Genomic DNA, 13,488 nt, shown 5'->3' with positions numbered 1-13,488 from the left:
TGACACTTGCTCAGGGAATAAACAAATATTACTTTCTACTTTCTTTACGTTCATGGTATGTTTTTAGAGTTTTCAACAATCTTGAGTGTATTTTATTATTTATACATTCTTATAATAATTGTTTTAGGTCAACTGGCTATTCTGAGGTGATAGTTGTCGTTGGAGGCTGTGAACGGGTTGGAGGATTTAATCTCCCATACACTGAGTGCTATGATCCTGTAACAGGAGAATGGAAGTCTTTGGCTAAGCTTCCAGAATTTACCAAATCAGAGTATGCAGTCTGTGCTCTAAGGAATGACATTCTTGTTTCAGGTAAATAAAGAATTATTATTACTATAGCTACTTTTTAAAAAAAATTTTTTATAAACATATAATGTATTATTAGCCCCAGGGGTACAGGTCTGTGAATCGCCAGGTTTACACAATTCATAGCACATACCCTTCCCAATGTCCATAACCCTGCCACCCTCTCCCTCCACCCCCGCCCCAACCCCAGTTTGTTTTGTGACATTAAGAGTCTCTTATGGTTTGTCTCCCTCCTGATCCCATCTTGTTCCATTTATTCTTTTCCTACCCCTCCAACCCCACACGTTGCATCTCCACTTCCTCATATCAGGGAGATCATATGATAGTTGTCTTTCTCCGATTGACTTATTTCGTACTGTAGCTACTTTTAATTTGAACACAACTTGGCTATTTTAAACAGTAGTGTCTCAGAAGAAAACCATGAAAGTGAATAGGCCTGCTTTCAGCAGATCAGTTTATACAACAAAGAAAACTGAGAATGACTTTTTCTCTTAAAAGCAGTCTCAGGATGATCCAGAATGATTTATAAATGATCCACCAGAAAACTGCCTTTAATCGTCATATTTTAAGTGCTCTCAAATGCATATGGGATATGGCATAACTTTAAAAACTTGAACATGTTAACTTTGTTTTAAGGAACACTGTGAAGTATGCAAAGTGAAACTTACTCATAGAATTAATTAAGAAAAAAAAAAGCAAGCAAAAAAGGCAAAAAAAAAAAAAGAATTAATTAAGCATTTCTGATCCACCCAAGTTTTCTGAAATTCTCACCAAAGTTTATAAAATAGGTTTTTCCTTAAAATTCTTAACTTGAAATTCTTTTATGTTGATGTTATATCTAAAATCTGAGACAATAAAATGACACACTTATACAGAGTATAACTACATTATCATTGTCCTGAGTCTATTATTTGGTTAATAATTTTACCAGCTTTGGAGTTACTCTATTACTACATGTTACACAATTTAACATAAGACATAATTCATTTTGTACAGTGGTATGCTTTTGAATAAATGAGTGATTTTTTAAAAATCTTTTAAAAATAATTCTGTTGTTTGGGTGCTTCTGATATCTGATTCAGATTAATAGCCTTATACATTTGTAAAATTTGTATTTTGCATTTTATTATTTAGGGCCTGTGATTCTCAAGATAATAATCGGCAAGGTTTAAATTTGCTCTGTAGACTGTTTTCATTAAGCTTTAAGAGGGTCGTTCTTTCATTCATTGAACTAAATTCACAAATTCTTAGACTGGTAAATAAAACCTATATTATAATTATCTGTGCCTTGAGCATAAATCCCTTGGTGACATACATACTGTGTGTACATTGTTTTGCATTTAAAGGTGGAAGAATCAATGGCCGTGATGTGTGGATTTATAACTCACAGTTAAATATTTGGATCAGAGTTGCTTCTCTAAATAAAGGCAGATGGCGTCACAAAATGGCTGTCCTCCTTGGTAAAGTAAGAGAAACCACTTTTTATTACTATTGCTGGCACATTTCTAAAATAAATACCACAGTTAAATCCTTCATCTTACTCAGTCTCAGGGTATTTTGGATTCCAATTGTATTTCCTTCCATTTCTAACCTCAATAGATAAACTAAAGATATAAACAATTTGACACTGTACTTTTGAATGGATATTTTGTTCTCCCAATTTGGAATTTGTGGCAGTGCAGCACATTTCTCTTTTCATGCTCCATTGGAGCCTGAAAGCTTAAGAAGCATTGGAAAATAAAGGAGTTACATCGAGTACAAAAACAGGCCAATGTCTAATCCAAGCAATCTTTTTCCCTTTACTGACTTTGGCAGTCAGGCAGAGATATATTTATCTAGACTGATGTTATTTTATCTTTTTTCTTTATACAAGTTAGGGACAGAACAAATTTAAAGTAGTGTAAAGATTAATTCACCAGTGTATTTTAAAGAAAACTGATTATTGACTGTGGCTAATAAATATTTTAAAAATATATAATTTGGGGGGTGCCTGAGTGGCTCAGTCAGTTAAGCATCTGACTCTTGATCTCAGCTCCAGCCTTGCTCTCACAGTTCAAGCCCCGTGTTGGGTTCCATGCTGCTTGTGGAGGCTACTTTAAAAAACAAATAAATAATTATATGTTGGTTCTGAACCATTCTCTGTCCTTAGGAACTTGAGAAATGTTTGTAGACTACTTTTCCAAGCTTTTAAAAGCAGCTACATCCTTTTTAAAGTTAAAAAGTTAAATCTAACATAAAAAGCCATTATGTAGAACAGATAAAAATACAGCAGTATATACCAAGTGTCCTTTAGCTTTTCTTTGCCTCTATCTCTATTAGCTCCTTCAAAGCTACCTTATATTAATGGACAATCTGAATAAAAGCAGTATACTTGCTTGTATATGTATTTCTGACTGGTTCCCTGATACCCCCTTCTAAAAAGATTGCTACCTCTTGGGCCCTCAATGTGGAGATATTTTAGAGCCCCCAATGAGAAAACAGAACTGCCCTAATAGAAACAGAGATGGTGTAGGAACCTTTCCCACTCAGCCTGGTCCCCTCCCCTTGTTTCCCCATAGAGCCTGTTTGAAATTTCTATACTACAGAATATTAAAAGTTTCTCAAAGCACAGCTGGAAAGCTTCTGTTACTTCCTAAGGCTATTGATCTATTGTGCTGCTGCTCTTTTTTTTTTTTTTTTTAAGATTTTATTTATTTATTTGACAGAGAGAGATCACAAGTAGGCAGAGAGGCAGGCAGAGAGAGAGGAGGAAGCAGGCTCCCTGCAGAGCAGAGAGCCCGATGCGGGGCTCGATCCCAGGACCCTGAGATCATGACCTGAGCCGAAGGCAGTGGCTTAATCCACTGAGCCACCCAGGCGCCCCTGTGCTGCTGCTCTTGACAAGGTCACTGAAATAATGGGGACCTTGAGATAGATGTAATGGAAATAAACTAATTCTATTTGGCTATTTTCTGAAATCACTAGTTTGTCGGTAATTACTATATTATATATAGTTTTGGTAGCCATGCCTCAAGAATGATAAAATATTACTGAAAGGGGCAGCTAAAATATTGAAGTGGTTGGAAAGAGAAGAAATCTGACTAAAGAAAATTGTAATTATTCAGTCTGGAAGTACAAAGGCAAATGCAAATGATTGACATTTCAAATATCATGTATGGATTGGTGAACACAGATTTATTTGACAAATGTTAGTATACTTGACTTGGAGTTACCTAAAACTTAGAAGCAATAAATCAAGACATGAAAGGAATCTTTCATACCCTAAAAAGCAAGTACTCACATCATGGAAACTGTTATCCTAAAAAATTACAATATAAACTGAATTCAAACCTATAAAAGTATTTAAATTTATAAATGGTCTCTATTAAGAAAACCTAGGTAAGATGATTTGGAATAGAGAATCTAAGAGTAGGAAAGAATCTTAGGGAAAATTTTGTATAACTTTTTCAGTTTTTAAAGAAACCTAATTCAGAGAAATCAAGTCACTTGCCCAAGGTTACACAGAAAGTAATAAAGCAGGGGCAAAGCAAAGTTCAAGATTTTCTTAATCTAGAGTACTTTCGTCTTGGTGCTCACAACATATTTTTTAATTTATGAATGCAAGAGAATGGTTAAAAAAAATTAATCCTCAAAATTATAATATGTGATAGGTGCTATTTCTGTCTGCATTTTTATTGAAGAAATGAAGACTGACTCTCAGAGGATAAGTAAACTGCTGAAGGGTTACATTTCATAGCAATGCTAGATACTGAACCCTGCTTCTTCTGACTTCAAAGCCATGCCCTTAATTGCTACATTGTGCCACAGTTTCCATATACTTGCAGCTGGGTGACCTTGAGTTGTTACTTAACCTCTCTGAACTTCTTAGTGTTGGGAGAACAAACCCACCAAGAGATCATTTTAACGTAATATGAGAAGTGCAACATTGAAATACAAAATAGCATTGGCTGCTCTAGAAATTTGGAAACATACAGAAAGATAAATTGTGGACAGACTTGAATGTAGGTGTATAATGTTTGGCCTTGACCACTTAGGCATCTGTTGCTGAACTATTAAAAGGAGTTGATGAAGTATTTTAGGAAGATTAATCTGTGGTTGAGGGAGTACAAGAATGGAGACCAGGAGATTAATTGAGAAGTATAAAATGGTATGGATCCTGAAGTAGGATAGTGGCAGTGGGAAACAAAAGGGACAGATGTGGGATGCTGTGAAAGAAGACTCAGTGGGACTTAATAGTTACTTCTTATGGAGGGAAGAGTTGATAATGACTGTCGATTAAAGGAATGGTAGATGTTAAACTGAAGAACCTCGTTTAAGTTAAAAGTTTCTTATGTATCTCATTATTCTTAATGGATTATCTACATATAGGTCATTTAATAAATGACTTGTTGATTACTTCAGCTGTCACATAAAGATTAATAGGTCTGCCTTCCTTAGATTTGTGGAAGCCCTTTGAAATATACAGTATAGAGTTGAATTGTGTATTAGGTACTTTGCTAAGCACACTTGATACTAAAATGAAAAACATGATAGGCACTGCCTTCAGTGGTCTTACAGTCTAGTATTCCTTATCTAATATTTTAGATTTGTAGCTTTATTACTTCATAATAATCAAACATTTTCATCATCCATGAGTGTGAGCATTTAAGCAATCATGTAATTCTCAGTGCAAGCAGTATCACCTTTAAGGGGGTGAAGTTTATTTGGGGGGGTGTGAAAAAAACTATACTATTTCATATGTAAAACACAGATATACATATAGGACATAAAAGGATATACAATATATGGTGGTATTAAAACTTCATCGGAGGGGGCTATTATGAAAAAAAAAGTCTAAAAAGTCTCCTCAGTGGTGAGAGGGTGCTAGAGAAAGTTTCAAAAACTAAGCTAAATTTATTGCAATTGTAGTTATCAAGGGCTTTTTAAAGGGAACAGATCCTTTAATTCCTTAGCCAACTAGTTTAAAAATTCAGACTTTTGACAATTAAGATTTTTCCATGTATTTCACATATAGGTATATGTTGTTGGAGGCTATGATGGACAAAACAGACTTAGCAGCGTAGAATGTTATGATTCCTTTTCAAATCGATGGACTGAAGTTGCTCCCCTTAAGGAAGCAGTGAGTTCTCCTGCTGTGACTAGCTGTGTAGGCAAATTGTTTGTGATTGGTGGAGGACCTGATGATAATACTTGTTCTGATAAGGTAAGCCATGTTCTCTTACAGAAATTATCAATTATGTATATGGGAAGAAAAATACAGAAAGCTTGTCAAATAAATAGCGAGGTCCCTTAGTATGAGGAGCCTTTTAAAAATTGTCTAGTACTTTATACTTTGGGGGGAAAACACTAAGTTTAAAGTTACTGAAGTGAAGTCCTAATATATCTAAAATTTTTTGTAAAAAGCATTATTTAATGTTTTTGAAACAAAACTAATCTCAGCATTGGGATAGTCTACTAAATAGTTTTAAACCTTTTCCTGCTACAGTCTGTAGAATCAAAAAATTATTCACAAAAAACACAGTTGGGAAGTGAATTAGCAGAGGATAAAATACAGTAACTACACTGCTTCCACTGGGTCATCTTCTGCATACTTTATAAGTATTTTCTAGAGCAAAAAAGAGGAAGAGAAACATCTGTAATGTCAATAGACGACAGCTCAAAGTTGCTACAGTTCATTGAATCCCTGGAACAAAAGAATATTGCCTTCCTCACACCTTAGAAAATACTGTTATTCTGGAAACTACTGTCTGATATCTAACCTGTTTAGCAATTGTTAACTAAATTTTGTCAAACAATTATTTATATTTTTAAAGATTTTATTTATTTGAGAGAGGACACAGGGAGGAGCATGGGGAGAAGGACAAGCAGACTCCGTGCTGAGCACAAAGCCCAATGCAGGGCTCCATCTCACAACCCTGAGATCATGACCTGAGCTGAAACTAGGAGTCAGGCACCTAACTGACTGAGCCACCGAGGTGCCCAGTCAATTATCTTTTTAATTAAATTTAATATAATGTGGTCAGATGTTACAATTTTAGAATTCAGAATTTGTAATCATTCAGAGTATACTGAAGTTTCCTGTTCTTTTGCAGAAAGGACTTCCTAAAAGCATAAAGAAATTGTATTCAGATTGAGGCATAGTTATCCTATATGACACAATTTTTTAAAAATCTGGACTGTTGGGGCACCTGGATAGCTCAATTAAATGTCTAGCTCTTGATTTCAGCTCAGGTCATGATCTCAGGGTGTGAAATCAAGCTCCACATTGGGCTCCATGTTCAGCAGAGAGTTTGCTTGAGATTCTCTCTTTCCCTCTCCCTCTGTTTTTGCCTCTTGCCCCCCAACTCACATGCGTTCTCTCCTCCTTTCTCTCTCTAAAGTAAATCTTGGGCGCCTGGGTGGCTCAGTGGTTTAAGCCGCTGCCTTCGGCTCAGGTCATGATCTCAGGGTCCTGGGATCGAGTCCCGCATCGGGCTTTCTGCTCAGCAGTGAGCCTGCTTCCCTCTCACTCTCTTTGCCTGCCTTTCTGCCTACTTGTGATCTCTCTCTGTCAAATAAATAAATAAAATCTTTAAAATAAATCTTAAAAAAAAAATGTAGACTGTTTAGTGGAAATAAGTAAAGAAAACCTATCATGATAGTGTAGTATCCATTCATCCTGGAAACAACTTGCGTTTATTATTCTATTCTGCTTGATAGTAATAAATTTGCATTTCTTTTGAGAATTTTATAATTCAGGAATTTCTCTGTCAAACTAACCTCTCTTAATTCTGTGAATTAATGTAATTAATGGGATTTCATTTTTAATTGTGTTTCTATATATTGGTAGACTTTTATTAAGTAAATTTGCATTTTGGTTTAGAAATTTCAATAAAATATTTCTATATATTACTAGGTTCAATCTTATGATCCAGAAACCAATTCTTGGCTCCTTCGTGCAGCTATCCCAATTGCCAAGAGGTGTATAACAGCTGTATCCTTAAACAACTTGATATATGTTGCTGGTGGGCTGACCAAGGCAATATACTGCTATGATCCAGTTGAAGATTACTGGATGCATGTACAGAATACATTCAGCCGACAGGTAATGATATAAAATAGTCCAAAAGAGAAATCAATCTAGGAGGGACCAAATACATGACCATTATAAATATACTGTAATTTCACTGTTAATACCATTCATGCATGCTGGAATTATTTCATAATTTTTAAAACCACGTAAAGCATATGGTATTCCTGTTTTAAACTTGTTTCAGGGAATTGTTTTATTGAAATGCCTTATTTTCTACCATCCCATGGTGAAGCAGCCGTTGCACCTGGGCTGGTGATTTTTTTTCCCCTTGACCTCTTTCAGAATCTACTCCAGTCCTTATCCCTATCTCTTATGTATTTTGAAAGAGAAGAAATGCTCCCAAACTGGTTTCTTTCCTTCTGTGGTTTTATTATGAAAGAAATGGCTGGGGGCACCTGGGGGCTCAGTCATTAAGTGTCGCATTCAGATCAGGTCATGATCTGGTGTCCTGCTCAGCGGGAAGCCTGCTTCTCCCTCTCCTGCTCCCCCTGCTTGTGTTCCCTCTCCCACTGTGCCTCTCTCTGTCAAATAAGTAAAATCTTAAAAAAAGAAAGAAAGAAAGAAAGAAATGGCTGGACTTAGGTCTCATCCCTGCACACTACCTATACCCCTACTCCACCTCCACCCCCTGCCTCCCAGAAAGCCTCTGCTCAGCCTTTGATTCATGGCCCTACCCTCCTTCTAACCACCAAAATGCTTGATGGCTCTAATGCTGGATATCTGGATCTACCAATGTACTAGTCTAGAGTTATTCTCTCAGAGGTCATTACTGATAATCTCCTCGGTCTCATCCATATTCTCTTATTTTTTCTGTCCAGCCCTTAAATATGGGTATTCCTCGAGTCTCTTTTCCCCACCTGCTTCCTAGTTTATACTCCATTCTTGAGCTGTCACATTTATTGCCCAGTACTAATTTCAATCTTTATCTTCATTAAAGCCTCTCTCTCGTGCTCCAGACTCAAATTTCCAACTGCTTATTTGATATTTTTTATGATGTCCCAAGAGTTCAAACTTAAAACAGAATTCACCTTCTTCCCCAAGCCTGCTTTTTCTGTTTCCAAACAGCCTAGTGAATGGAAAGCCTAGTGAATAGAAAGGAGTAATTCTACTCTTCGTTGAAGGACCACTTCATAGTTAAAACAAACTGCAGTTTCCTGTTTAGGGTTGATATTCCTTATTCACACAACACTTCTGGCACCAGACATGTGGATTTATTCCCACACCAACCAATTCTCTGTCTCCTGCTGAATGTCTTACAGTTCAGTTCAGTTCCAACACTATCTGCCTGGAGTTAGCACCAGATTCCACAGGTTGAGGGCTCCATTCAAGACTGCCACTGCTTCTGACGCCAACCGCTAGTTCCAGCTTGTCCCCCAGTACTTTTGACTGACTGGCTCTAAATTAACATTCCCACAACCTCCTCCCTGGGTTCAGTAATTTGCTAGAACAGCTCACAGAAATTAGGGAAATACTTGTATTTATCGGTTTATTATATAATAAAGGATACAGATGAAGTGGCACGTAGGGTGAGGTCCAAAAGAGTCCCAAGCACAGGAGCTTCTGTCCTGGAGCTGACGTGCACCACCCTCCCAGCACATGGATATGTTCACTAACCCAGAAGCTGTTTGTATCCTGTATTTGGGGAGTTTTTATGGAGGCTTCATAATGTAGTTATTAATGTAATTTCCAGCCCCTTTCCCCTCTTCAGAGAATGGGGAGTGGGGATGAAAGTTGTAAGATAATAATTATGGCTTGATCTTTTTGGTGACTAGCCCTCCCATCCAGAAGCCTACCGACAATCGCCTCATTATAGAACAAAAGACTTATCACTTGGGAAATTCCAAGGGATTTAGGAGCTCTGTATCAGGAACTAGGGGCAAGACCAATATATATTTTTCTATTATTTCATACCTAGACTTAATTTCTTAGACTTTCTTCACTTTCTCCTAAATTGAATCCAGTATATCAGTTCTGTGTCCTCAAGAGTGTTTCCTATTCTTTTCCATTCCTGTAGTTCCTGCTTTTGTTCAAGTTCTTATCAGTTCTTCCCTAAACAAAAATAATAATATTCTAATTAGTGTTCTTTAATGTCTTGCTTTTCTCTCCCATTTTGCCACTGGTTATTTTCCCATAATTCTTATTATGTCTCTCCTCTGATTGGAAACATACTGAATAAAATCCAAGTTTCCCCCCTTCATTCTAGGCCTTCTATCGTCTGACCTCTGCTTGTTTCTTCAGCTTCACTTTCTGCAACTTCATCCCAATTATGTTAAGTGTCTGTTAAATTGCATTTGCTATATAGATCCTACTGTTCTTGCCTTGGTTCATGATGTCCTCTCAGACTCTAATGTCTTTTCTATCTTCTCTACTTGTAATTCTACTCCTCTTCAAAGGACCACTTCATAGTTACAACAAACTACAGTTTCCCTGTTCAGGATTGATCTCCTTCTTTTCTGATCTGTCACTGCACTTGCATTTATATTATGGCAGTCATAATCTGTTATGGGTATAAATGTTTATTTCCATACCAGAATTCCATCTTCTTAAGAATACTGTTTTTTCTAACTCATTTTCTATGTATCTTGCATTAATTGGTGCTCAGTAAATATTTATTGAATAAGTAAACAAATGAGACAGTGTGCAGTAACAAGGGACCTAATTTTAAGAGTCTTATATGCAAGATGTGTAAGAGATATAGACTGTAAAGAAAATGAATAGGGTTTGAATGTAACACCATTTTTCTAAAGTTTTGACATTGAGATATAATCTCTAATTAGTAATGTATTCAAAGTAACATTGCTTCAGCTGATGAAAGGGACATAATAAGACCTTCAGCTTCATGGTACAGAGGGAATATAATCTTCTATCCCTCATATATCACAGTTAGTAAAAATGAATCACATTTCTCTAGATCAGTGGCCTCTCCTGGAAAGGACAGTCTCCAGCTCCGTAGAGCTGAGGTGTGCCCTACCATATAGAAACCCATATTATGGTCACATTCACCTGTGTGACAAGTATTTACACTTACAAATTTTTTTTAAGTAAACTGTACCCCCAACATGGGGCTTGAACTCCCAGCCTTGAGATCAAGAGTCACATGCTGTGCTAACTGAGCCAGCCAGATGCCCCAATTTCTGAATTTTTTTTTTAAAGCATGTTTTTTTTTTTTTAAGATTTTATTTACTTATTTGACAGACAGAGATCACAGAGAAGCAGGCAGAGAGAGAGGAGGAAGCAGACTCCCCGCTGAGCAGAGAGCCCGATGCGGGGCTCGATCCCAGGACCCTGGGATCATGACCTGAGCCAAAGGCAGAGGCTTTAGCCCACTGAGCCACCCAGGCGCCCCATCAATTTCTGAATTTTTTAATGAAAGCTAATCTTTATTGGCTTATAGTGGGTATTTTTTTAAAAGATTTTATTTATTTATTTGACAGAGAGACAGCGAGAGAGGGAACACAAGCAGGGGGAATGGGCAAGGGAGAAGCAGACTTCCCACTGAGCAAGGAGCCTGATGTGGGGCTCAATCCCAGGACCCTGGGATTGTGACCTGAGCCGAAGGCAAGCACTTAACGACTGAGCCACCCAGGTGCCCCTCATAGTGGATATTTTAAAGTACAGTGCATTTTCACCAAGAAGTACTGTTCATTCAGAACTTGGCTATAATATAGAAAATGATAACAATTTAGGAAGATAATTTCCAGCATCTATCATAATGCTGGGCATATAATGAATATATTTCTAACTACATGGTTGAGATAAAGCTATGAAAAAGCAACAGGACAAATGGTACATTTTTTTCTAATTAATAACAGTGACTTTGAAAATTTCAAAGAAAAAACACTTAGCTCAGAAGTATATTAAATCAATGATGACAAAAATCATTGAAATCCAAATCAAATATTCTATGTCAAATTTCTTAAAACAAAAAATACTGAGATTTCTGGGATTATCTTTTCTCCTCAGTCCATTCTTACTACCAATACCCCTAAGTGTATCTGTGTAGGGACGCCTGGGTGGCTTAGTCAGTTGAGCATCTGCCTTCTGCTTAGATCATGGTCCGAGGGTCCTGGGATCCAAGGCCTATATCAAGACGTGAATCGGGGCTCCTTGCTCAGCAGTAAGCCTGCTGCTCTTTCTTCCTCTGCTGCTTCCCCTGCTTGTACTCTTTCTCTCTCTCTCTCTTTCTCTCTGTCAAATAGGTAAGTAAAAATCTTAAAATAGATCTTAAAATTCTTAAAAAAGAATCTTGAAGAATATCTTTGTAAGCATTATTGATAGGTAATTTTTGAACCATCTTTAAGTGTTTGCCTACCGTTTAATGCTATAGGTGAAAAAGGGAAAATCAACTGTAATTTCCTATTAGACAGTTTTTTGAGTCAAACTTTTTTCTTTTTTTTTTTTTTAAGATTTTATTTATTTATTTGGCAGACAGAGATCACAAGTAGGCAGAGAGGCAGGCAGAGAGAGGGAGGAGGAAGCAGGCTCTCTGCCGAGCAGAGAGCCCGATGTGGGGCTCCATCCCAGCACCCTGAGATCATGACCTGAGCCGAAGGCAGAGGCTTTAACCCACTGAGCCACCCAGGTGCCCCAAGTCAAACTTTTTTCAAATGCTTAGAATATTAAGTGGCGAAAAAAGCTGAAAAAAAAAATGAACTCTTTGTTGCAGATCTAGTGGACCCAATGCAGCCTTTTTCTGTTTCTGTCCCTTACGTGTCCATGCCTCTTGAGTCTTCATAATCCCCAAAAGCCACAACTTGATATTTTCAACATATTTTGCTTTTTAAACTTTTGTCAGGAATATCCTTTGAAAAATTGTGGAATTTTTTTTTAGGTCCATGATAAAGTTTGTTCAGTCCCTCTTCAGTAGCCCAGGTATTTAAACTGTCATTAAAGTTTAGAATAATAAATGAAAAAATCTGACTTTGTTTATTGTTGGAATTTTAACATTTAAACATTAAGCATTATAAAAAATAATTAAGGGGACAGCTTCTCTTTTTTTTTAATACTAGGATCATGTTTCGTTCCAGTCTTGAAAAATAACATTAAAACTTCATGTGTTGGGGCACCTGGCTGGCTCGGTCAGGAGAGCGTTCAACTTCTGATCTCAGGGTTGTGAATTCGACCCCCATGTTGGGTGTAGAAATTACTTAGAAAAATAAAATCTTAAAAAAAAATTTCATGTAAAAGGGCACCTGGTGGGTTAAGCCTCTGCCTTCGGCTCAGGTCATGATCTCAAAGTCTTGGGATCAAGTCCCGCATCAAGTCCTGCTTGGCAGAGAGCCTGCTTCCTCCTCTCTCTCTCTCTCTCTGCCTGCCTCTCTGCCTACTTGTGATCTCTCTCTGTCAAATAAATAAATAAAAATCTTTAAAAAAAATTCAGGTATTGATAATTTTTCCATTTTTTTAAAAGATTTTATTTATTTATTTGACAGAGAGATCACAAGTAGGCAGAAAGGCAAGTAGAGAGAGAAGGGGAAGCAGGCTCCCAGCTGAGCAGAGAGCCCGATGTGGCGCTCAATCCCAGGACCCTGAGATCATGACCTGAGGTGAAAGCAGAGGTTTAACCCACTGAGCCACCCAGGCGCCCCAATTTTTCCATTTAAAAAAAAAAAGACTTTATTTGACACACAGAGAGAGAGAGAGCACACAAGCAGGGGGAGCAGCAGAGAGAGAGAGAGAAGCAGGCTCTCTGCTGAGCAGCAAGCCCGACATGGGGCTTGATCCCAGAACCCTGGGAGTTGAAGGCAGACACTTACTGACTGAGCCACCCAGGCGTGCCCCAATAAATTATTTTTCTTACTAGCTGTCACAACTTTTGAGATTCTAATAGAGTGAAATAAGCTACTATATCTAATACAAGTAATTTCCTGGTAGGAAGGAATAACTGATTTCAAGGTCGCTTGCTTCATTTATTTCTGAGCATTAGATTGTAATCTAAATGACATTGTAATAAGATCCTATAATCATAGTTGAAGAATCATCAAAGTGACTGTAAGGTTCAATACTGTAAGCTAGGTTCTATCTGAAAACTGACGATGATATAGTTTTTTATTGTATTCAGAACTTTTTAGAGTTTATAGAAAGAGCTCACTGTGCTTTAGATGAAAAAT

General features: G+C 37.2%; 1 protein-coding gene across 3 annotated transcripts in view; it reads left to right on the top strand.

The window, feature by feature from the left end:
* KLHL24 (kelch like family member 24) overlaps positions 1 to 13,488 on the top strand; it is a 47,831-nt gene that overhangs the window by 27,896 nt on the left and 6,447 nt on the right. For all 3 annotated transcript variants that reach the window (XM_046002116.1, XM_046002115.1, XM_046002114.1), the window contains 4 exons: positions 128 to 312; positions 1,653 to 1,771; positions 5,321 to 5,509; positions 7,202 to 7,390. In XM_046002116.1, the coding sequence (XP_045858072.1) occupies positions 128 to 312; positions 1,653 to 1,771; positions 5,321 to 5,509; positions 7,202 to 7,390 (682 nt within the window). The remainder of the gene's footprint in view (positions 1 to 127; positions 313 to 1,652; positions 1,772 to 5,320; positions 5,510 to 7,201; positions 7,391 to 13,488) is intronic.

The sequence above is a fragment of the Meles meles genome, chromosome 4, assembly GCF_922984935.1.
Source record: "Meles meles chromosome 4, mMelMel3.1 paternal haplotype, whole genome shotgun sequence".
NCBI classification, from domain to species: domain Eukaryota; kingdom Metazoa; phylum Chordata; class Mammalia; order Carnivora; family Mustelidae; genus Meles; species Meles meles.
Note: the sequence above shows the minus strand (reverse complement) of the source record. Positions and strands in the feature narration are given on the sequence as shown.